Source organism: Zingiber officinale, chromosome 6A (genome assembly GCF_018446385.1).
Source record: "Zingiber officinale cultivar Zhangliang chromosome 6A, Zo_v1.1, whole genome shotgun sequence".
NCBI lineage: Eukaryota > Viridiplantae > Streptophyta > Magnoliopsida > Zingiberales > Zingiberaceae > Zingiber > Zingiber officinale.
The window spans coordinates 68,945,741-68,955,692 of record NC_055997.1 but is presented as its reverse complement, the minus strand read 5'-3'; the positions used below and the strand labels follow the sequence as shown (position 1 = coordinate 68,955,692).

Genomic DNA, 9,952 nt, shown 5'->3' with positions numbered 1-9,952 from the left:
GCAGCTTAAAGAGGACGACTACCCCGCTAAAGGAATTCGGCACAAGTTGGCCGAGCGGGATGCGAAAATAGTTACAAACCTCTAAAATAAAGGGATGGGTAGGAAATCTAAGGCCGCCCTGGAATTGGTCTAGAAAAAAACAAATGGTGCCGATCGGGGGGTCATGGGGCCGGTCAGTCGGGTCGGCTACAACTATTTCATAGTTATCGGGAATCCCATACGTCCGAGCAAGGCGTCGAGCACCCTCCTCATCAAACCGACTCTCCATGGTCAGATACCAAGGGCCATGAACACCAACAGCGGGTTCGGAGGAGCTTGCCATCTCGAAGAAGCAAAAAGATAGCGAGGAATCGAAGGAATGGGGGCAAAAGAGGCAAAACAAGTTGGGAAGACCTTATAAACGAAGGGAGAAGACTCACTGAGAAGGAAACGGACGGAAAGGATCACCGGTGAGATGGTAGCCGCCGAAAAACAAGAACTGGATCGTCGGAGGTCACGACAGAGGAAGAAGCAGAGGGCAACGCACAAGCGAATATGCGGCAGAGGAGGAGAACTGAGGCTTTATACAGCCGGGATCAGTCGGCCTCCGCCGTCCGATCCAGGTCACGACAGACAAGGGCGCCATCGGGCCGTCCATTTTAAACGGGGGCGTCCCATCGTAAGTGACGCCGCTGCCACACAATGGTCGACACGTGGCGCTCTGTCACCAAGCGCAATTAATGCGCCCATACCGCGCACGCTTCGCCTTAATGAAGAGGATTTGCGTGATTTTCGAGAAGATTTAGACGAGCAAACATCCATGTTGAGCGACAAGACAACCATAACTAAGAGCCGAGCGGCTGAATTTGGCAGAAGGGCCGAACGACCCCAGGGATTTTATGAGCGACTGAAAGGCGGCGACCGCCCGCTCGGACACATAGTCCAGTCAGTCGGACTCACTGCCTCCTTCGACTAGACTTGAAGGGAAGGCAAGTGATCCGGCGGTAAGAATAGGGGGCCCACCCTCTGAAGGGTCCCAGCCTAAGGACGGATGGAAGGCTGGTCAAGCGGGTAATGGTCCGAGCGGAGCTAGAGATAACCCATCCATGGGCTTGGGTTTCCGGCGCCGAGGCAGGAGGATCGAAGGGCCGAGCGGGAGCCCGATCGGCTAGGACCGAAGGGCCGAGCGGGTGGTCCGTTCGGCCAAGATAAGGGCTAGGGTACAAAGGTAGCCGAGCGGCCTATGCGCTTGTCTCGGGATATGGGATGTCAGAGAAGGCATGTCTGATGATTAGGCCGTACACAAGATTGCACGATGGAAGATCTCGCCGTCACATCAGGGAGAGGTGGATACAGTAGCAGTATGACCTCATATATGCTCTTCTGACAGGCCCATACTTGGGTATGGTCTAAAGCAGATGACTGCTTCGATTGACGTGCCTGGGCTCTTTCGATAGTTCTATATAAGGCCTCCATTTCTTCACCGGAGGTACGCGCGTCTGGATCTCTGAAGCCACTTCATCTATTTCCTCGCCTGACTTGAGCGTCGGAGGGCCGTCGCCGGGACACCCCTCCCGGCTCGGTTTTGTTGCAGGTTCTCCGGAGCATCTGAGGATCTAGTAGGGAGCGCCACGTCCCCAGCGTTCGTTGACCCCTGGTTCAGACAGGATCAGAATAGAAGACTTTATTGCGGTTTATATTGATGATATTCTAGTCTTCTCTCCTGATGAAAGAAGTCATGAGCAACACCTTCAGCGTATGCTTAATATTTGCCAGTTAAATGGGCTTGTCTTAAGCCCCACTAAAATGAAAATTGCAGTATCATAAATTGAATTTCTAGGAGCAATTATTAGAAACTACATAATCAAACTTCAACCGCATGCGATTTCAAAAATTGCTGATTTCAAGGACAATGAACTCAAAACCACTAAAGGTATGCGGTCTTGGCTTGGTCTTCTAAATTATACCAGAAACTATATCCCTAACTTGGGAAAACTTCTAGGAGCTCTATATGCTAAAACTTCACCTAATGGTGAGAAGAAGCTAAACCAACAAGATTGGAATTTGATACAACAGATAAAAGAAAAGGTTAAACAACTCCCAGATCTTGAAATACCTCCATTAGAATGCTACATCATTCTGGATGTTGATGGATGCATGGATGGGTGGGGAGGTATATGTAAATGGAAAAAGAGTAAATTTGACTCAATTTCCTCAGAAAAGATTTGTGCATATGCAAGTGGGAAATTTAACCCTCCCCAATCAACCATTGATGCTGAAATTCATGCTGTGCAAAATACAATGGAAGTTTTAAAGATTTATTTTCTTAACAAAACTGAACTTCTAATCAGAACGGATTGTCAAGTCATTATAAGTTTCTTTGGGAAGACAGCTAATCACAAACCATCTAGAGTACGATGGCTCTCATTTACTGATTATATCACTGGAGCTGGACCATTAGTGAAATTTGAACACATTGATGGCAAGAATAACCAAGTAGCAGACTCTCTATCTCGCCTAATTTCAATGTTAATTTTTACAGAATGGCCGGAACAAGACCTAAGCAGGTTAGCCTTGGTACCACTAGCACTCAAGGAGCTCGACAGGAAGCCCAACCAGGAGGCCTAGGAGATGTTGATCAAGGCCCTGAAAGCCTCTCGATCTCGCTGAACAGTACTAACGGGAGTCTAATAAATGCCATGGCCGTCCAGTCCCACTCGATGAGTTCCATCAAATCTCAGAAGATCTGCATCAACTCGAGCAACGAGCAACAATGCAAGCTATTAACGCACTACAACAACTACGACTCATCCACTCACTAAAGCGTTAGGAATGCAATAAGTGTAGAGGAAAAGACAACTGGTGGAATGACTGGTACCCAGCTGTCAAACAGTGTGATGATCAGCTTTCACAAGCAGCATACCTACTACAAGATTGCGTATCTCGGATGAGAAACTTTAAAATCTGATGCAGCGACATGGTGGACCCAATGATTTACGACTACTCAACTTTACTTTACATAAAGAAGAATCATTGCAAGCTGTCCAAACTACTTTAAGAAAAGTTACTTTTTCAAAGTAGCTTTAGTAGATGTGTAATAACAATTGTCTAGATTCCTTCTTATCTTCTTACTGATGAACGTGATGATGGGGCCCAATGAGCACCCAATGACATCTATAAGAAGAACTCTTGCAAGGAATTCAGGCATAACCTGAACCTTACTTGAGTGCTCTGCTTGCTTAGTGTTCTAAATCCTGTAAGTTCCCTACTCTGATTATAAAATTTTATGTGTGTTTCTTGAATCTGCGCGCTCTCTTTTGGTATCAGAGCTATACATATTCTTGATTGTTTGGGCTTGTTGGTATTAAGCAACCTTGAGAAGCAAAAGGATAGATCTTAACTTGGTTAGAGAAAGACAAGGAGGCCTAAAAAATAACCAAGGTCACATCTATATGAGATTCTCAGGGAAGGAACTGCCTTCGCCCGAGCTTCAGGAATCCCTGTAAGTACTGATCTCTTTTATGAATAATTATATCATTTCAAGAAACACTTCATCTTATAGAGAAGTCATTTCTGCAACCGATCCCATAGAATCCCCTTCTACTGGTTTTGTTAAACCAAGTGATTATCAGGGAACTACACCTAGTATTGCAATAATCATTAAGCAAAATAACACTCAAATCCAGCTCCTTTTCCAAATAGCTGAAACCCTGAAAGAAATTCAATCCAATTTACAACAACAAAACACTACCCCTTTCCCACAAGATCTCATCACCAAACTCCAAAACCTATCTCTTTCACCTTCCAGGCCTAAGGAAAAACCCGGAAAGCTCCGTGTTTTCAAAGATCCATATAAAATTCTGAAGGAAGAACATGAGAAATTAAAGGGATTATGGCAACCACAAGAACAGAACAACAGCAAGTAACCACAACACCTTTATTTGAGGATCAAATAAGAGGTTACAGAAGAAATCAGCGAAGACTGTATAATGCACAGCAGGCGGCAAGGCGTGTTGGACAAGCACTTACTGGTGGTACTTCCACAAGACATACCCTTGAGCAACAAATAGAACGGAGGTGTAATTACAGTTATCCATGCAAGAACGGGCCTCTATAGTACTTGTTGAGGTACTCTATCACTCACGAAGAGTTGATGCCCATCACAGGGTATATGTGCATAGATCAGAAGAAGCTATGCTTGTTACTGATAACCACCAAGCAGACAGAAGTTTTATTCAAGAAGAAAGCTTTCATCAATTACGGCGTAGTGGAATGCAATATATCCACTTGGGAGTTCTTTAGGTACGAATACAAATATTGCATCGACAACGCGAAGGAACAATGGCGCTTATTGTCTTCCGAGACAATAGATGGCAAGGTGACCAAGCAATTCTGGCAACAGTGGAGGTAGACCTAACTCATGGAAGTCAAATGATTTATGTTATTCCATAAATTATGATGACAATTGGTGATTTCTATCGAAATATCCAAATATCCATTCTTACAAGAGGATATGAAGCCTGGCAGAATAGTGAAGTTAATCTGCTAATCACCAAAGGATTGGTAGGTAGACTTTCAAACACACCTAACGTTGGTTTTGCTTATGAAATTCAAGGTGTTGTAGATTATTTAACATCTCATGGAGTTAAAGCCCTACCCGGAAGAAGCTTTTCAACAAGCAGACTGCAAGATTTAAATTGGACTATCAATCCAACTCAAATAGCAATTCCCATGCAGTCAGCTGAGGTAAACAGCCAAACCATGATGGATGGGCGGATATCGCTGAGCTTTAGTAACTATGCAGCAGCTCAACCAGCAGAAGAGCCAAAATATAACAATAATGATGAAGAAATTTTGGCAGTATTAATTGAAACTCATCCACGCGTTTTTACTCATTATGAAGGCACAGAAGAAGAATATTTCGAAAATTATGGGGACTATGATGAATATATGGTAAAAGGAAAGCAAGTAACAGAACAAGAGGAAGAAAGGTACTCATTTGAAACTCATATTTTAGTTAATCGAATGTTCCCACAAGCAATATTGCCTAAATGGCAAACAGAAGGATCTGTTGGACTGGATATAGCAGCCAGCCATGCTTCTATTATTGAACCATATGGCAAGGACCTTATACATACTGGACTCCGGATGGAAATCCCAATCAATCTGAAAGCCTTTTGTGGTTGATCTTAATATTGGCAATCGATTGGCATAAATCACTAATCGATTGTCCACTTCAATCAATCAAGTTGATCGATTAAACATGTCCTGTCGTGATTTCAAGGTTGTAATCGATTGAATCAAATTCCTAATCAATTGATAGCACCAATCAATTGTATCGCTATTCAAAGCTATTAATCGATTGATAAAATGTCAATAAATCGATTCCAATCGTTTATGTATCTGACCCTTTAATTAGCAATCAATTGGTACTTAGCACTAATAGATTACTAAAAGCAGTCAAACCTTGTAATTGATTGAAAATTGCTCTTTTACTCGATCTTGTTATCCCAATCGATTGGTGAAATTCACCAATCGATTGATGTCAACTGAATCGATTGGGTCAATCACTTTCCATCGATTATGTTTGCAAACTAAGGCTTAGGCAATCGATTGCATCATCATGATTTGACCTAAAATTAGGTCAAACGCAGTGGTTCTTCCCAAAGATAGCGGCGGTTCATCGTTGTTCTTCATGAAAATCATGGAAAACGTAGAAGGGCAAACCTTTCCTAGGTTTTCTATTATTGTAATTCAATGATTAAACATGGTTTATACAAGAAAAACTTCATCTAGCATAAAAAATAACAAATCGACCAAAAACCCTATTGTCATAAGATTGATGAGACAGAGCCTTTACTTTGATACCAACTAATAGGAAATTGTAAAATCTAAACGGTATGAATTCTAGAAACCAACTCATAACTCAAACGAGAATTACAACCTAAGCATGAAGATCTAATTTCATCGAAACATGACATAATAATATAAAAGTACAAAGAAAGATGTCAAGATGCCCTAAATCCTTGGGGACCTATCTTTTATATAAAGGTTCTGATTCGTTATTAACCCATAGATAATAACATATCTGCCTAAAGTGTTCAACACAAATAACTCACATCCAATAAGTCATAGTTAAATCACTTAGACGGGCTCGGTTCATATTAGCATAAACAAATTACATAAGCCCACCTAAAAAATTAAATCCAAAAGTGTTAAAATTCAAAGATACTATATAATTGTGATACATAAATGGTTTTACTTTAAATTTTATTGAGATGCATGGTCCTTTCGTGCAATTGCCCACCTTGAAACGTTAGCTGATCATTTTAATATCCTCATCCCCACTCCGCTCATCCAATGACAAAAAAAAAAAAAAAAAATTAGTGAGGTCAAGCGAGTAGTTGAAAACTTCAAGTCTCACATCTTAAGTCTTGTTATAAAGATAACAATGACAACCGATCGAGGGCAAGGTTTAGAGTTAAAACTCCTCTTTGCGCGATAATTGCTGGTTGAAACCTATTTCCAAACCCCCTCTTTTGTGTGGGTTTAGCCTACACCATTGAGTATTTTTGTAAGGGCTCCCTCTAATTAATGATGAATCCCTACAATTCTCAATATAAAACTTCAACAATATCTTTTGTTAGATTAGAAAGGACAATATGATCTCTTGTAATGTCCTAAATCATAACGTTCTTATGTTTTTATACAGTGGAAGCAAAAAAAATATAATACATAGCCAAACAACAAAAGAACACAACCATAAGATGTGTACAAAAGTCTTGGGTAAGACTGGCTGAGGATTGCCTGCCTCCCTCTACTTCAATGACTGAACCTTCTTCCTCGCAAGGAACATGAGTATCCTCGCGAAGAACATCCTCTTCCTCCGTTTTGGCTTCGGCTTCACCACAATTTTGTTATCTGAGCCCACCACAGGTACTCCTCCGGTGCATCTTGTTGAACTCTCACATTGCGAATCTCCATGGGCTTCACCAAAAGAACTTGCAGTTTCTCCGGCAGCACCGAGATCCATAGAACGGTCAAAGCTTCCAACTCTCGTTGTCGGTTCGTGTTTGTGCTTTTCTTTGTATGCCCTCAACTCCTGCTCCATGAGAAACCTCTCTTCTTCCACCTTCTCAGCCCTTTCCATTGCTTCTCTTAGCTTTTTCTTCTTTTCTTCCAGTGCTTTTCTTGCATCTTCCTCGGCCTCTTTTGCTGCTTGTCGCAGCTTGTCTTGCTCCTCGCCAGCCATCTTATCTCCCGCCCCCTCCTTTTTAAGAACAAACTCCAATTCTGTGTTCATCCTGTCGAGCTCAGCTTCAAGAGACGCGATCGACGCAGATGTCAAATCCTCCCTCTCTCTCATGGAGCTTAAGGATGCCTTTTCTCTTTCCAATTCAGATAGAAGTGAAGAAAGTTGGATCTTTAAGCAGTTCACACCCTGTTTGGATTTCTCGAACCCTTCCGCGTGTGGAACCGATACAGCTTGATTCTGCAATGCTTGCTCCGCTTTCAGGTTCGCTAGGAGTGTAGAAGTTTCATCTAATTCTAACTTCGTAGCGTTCGTCATCAGGATTTGTTCAGCAACTCGCTGCAGTTGTTCTTCAGCATGCTTCAGCAACATGTCCCCAACCAACTTTTCGATTTCCAGCTCCAATGCCGCGACGAGTATTTGGTCTTCGGATTTAAGACGCACAATACGAACCGATTCAAGCAATTGCTTGGTGATGATCAACTTAAGAGCCAGATTCCGAATGGCGTGCTTCATCTCTTTAAATGCAGCCAACGAAGCAGCAGCTTTCTCGATCGCGATGTCTCGTTCCGGAAGCAACGAAGCATATGCGGTTTGAATCGACTCAAATTCTTCCTTCACAGACTTCAACGCCACGACGGCGCTCGCGCGTCTCTCATTGGCCACATCCAGCTGAACCTTGGACGCGACGCTTGAGTCGTCCGTAATTCCCTCCTCCACTTCTCGCAGCCTCATGTCGGCGAGCTCGCTGTCCTGCTTCGCTTGCTTCTCGAGCGTTGCTTCTCGTTCCAAACGATGGTTTAGCTCCTCCACAAATCCCTTGCAGCGATCGAGCTCCTCCAAAACCTGTGCTTTAGCAGTCTCTTCGTCTTGGAATCTCTTTCGGTGCTTCAAAACTTCTTCGTGTACTTTCTTGAGTTCAAGTTGGATCTGCTTTTGCTTCTGCAACCAATCGAAGAATCATCAATCTCATAACACCAACACCAACAACACAACAACAACAACAACAATAAAAAATGGGTATTAAAAAAATTAAGCATTACCTCAATGCTAAGTCTCTCTTCAGCTTTGCAATCAACAATCCCTCCGAACTTGGAGACAGCTTCTCTGACAGACTCAAAAGGTGCCGCTGTGTCAACGAGTATTCTGTCCATATCATCAAATTTCTCCATTGGGGTACCAAGAAGATCGCTGCCCGACTCGACGAGCACTCTTTCATCAAGCAAGGTCGAAGTGTTGGGGAGAGTAGGAAATGATAGAACTTCGTCATGGTTTCTTATTTCTCCATGCTTTGCACCTTCTTCGGAGATCGTAACACCTCGGTCATGGAATAGTAGGGGGTTGTTGGGATCATAAAAAAAGAAAGGGTCGTCGATTATTTCAAGCTCTTCGTCGATCGAACCATCTTTTCCATTTTTGAAGATCAGAGGGAATGAAGATGAAATTGATGAATCTTCGAGTGATGAAAAAGGAATAAACGAGTCGATACTCTCTCCATTGTTCATTGCTGTTGACATTGAAAAAGGAATAAGCATTTACAGTTTTAGTTCAATAAATTTCAATAAGCTTTAATTTGTGAAATTTTAAAGATCAAGAAAATTCGACGAAATATCAAAAGATAAGTTATTTGATCCAAGAAAAATAAGAGGAAAAAAAAATCTTTTTTTCTTCTTCTTAAAATCAATCTCAAATTTCGAAGATGATATCAAAGAAAACAATGAACAATATTATCGATTCAAACTTACAGTAAATTTATAGAAATTAAACACAAGAAATAAAAGTAAACCTACCTTCTTTCCTCCACTTCCTCTTTTTCCTTAATTAATTTTGTTTCAAAAGATTGAAAGAGATAATAGCTAGGAGGAGGAGGAGGAGGAGGAGGAGGAGGAAAGAAAGAGAGATGAAAAAAATCACGTTCAAGATCCCTTCCCCTATGATCTCGCTTACGAAGACTTGTTTTAACATGTCTATCAATTTTTACTAATATAATAACGCTTTTTTTAGGATGACATATTAATTTATAAGTACAATCATTTGTTTCAAAGCATATAAAGCATATACATATATATATTCATTTAAATTTGTTTTATTTTTTAAAATTTAAAAAAAAAAAACAAAAAATGCCATCGACTTTTTGATTAGGAAGTGTGAATTTTCTCAAAAACAATTGTAAAATGTCACCTTATAAGAGGTTGGGAAATTAAAATAGAACATGGAGACCAAAATGGACTATTTGATAATTTACCATAGGATGCACCTAAATTTATAAAATATTTAAAAGGTGTACGTACCATATATAAATTTTACAAAAAAAAAAAAATTACCCATTCTACCTAAACCAATAACCAATTGAAACTGATATCATTTGGCCGGTTGGTCAGATATAATTTTTTATTTTTTTATTTTTTTTATTTTTTTTTTCAAATTTGGAGCTATCTATGGTTATCAAACACTTTTTTGTTAACAACTTTGATGATACTAAAAATTTTAAATTAGTGTTAATTTTTTTAATTAACATAATTAGTGTTAATTTTGTTTATTTTATCAAACACTTTGACTCATAAGTCTGCCCTGAGTTTGTCCTTATTTTTTATTTTTTATTTTTTGTTGATTTTGTCGAATTCATTTCAAATGCATTGCAAGGGTTTTCTTGAATTTATCCATGTTTTTTCTTCTAATTTTGTCATATACTACGATCAAACACATTTGACCAAAAGTACT

The 9,952-nt window shown here is 40.6% G+C and overlaps 1 protein-coding gene across 1 annotated transcript; it reads right to left on the bottom strand.

Moving 5' to 3' along the window:
• Positions 1-6,664: 6,664 nt before the first annotated feature.
• LOC121994037 (protein WEAK CHLOROPLAST MOVEMENT UNDER BLUE LIGHT-like 1) lies at positions 6,665-9,158 on the bottom strand. The gene is made up of 3 exons (XM_042548220.1): positions 9,022-9,158; positions 8,275-8,738; positions 6,665-8,173 (listed from the first exon to the last, which is right to left on the bottom strand). Exons 2-3 carry the CDS (start codon positions 8,734-8,736, stop codon positions 6,797-6,799), a joined length of 1,839 nt encoding a protein of 612 aa, XP_042404154.1. The 5' UTR covers positions 8,737-8,738; positions 9,022-9,158; the 3' UTR covers positions 6,665-6,796.
• Between the last annotated feature and the right edge of the window lie 794 nt (positions 9,159-9,952).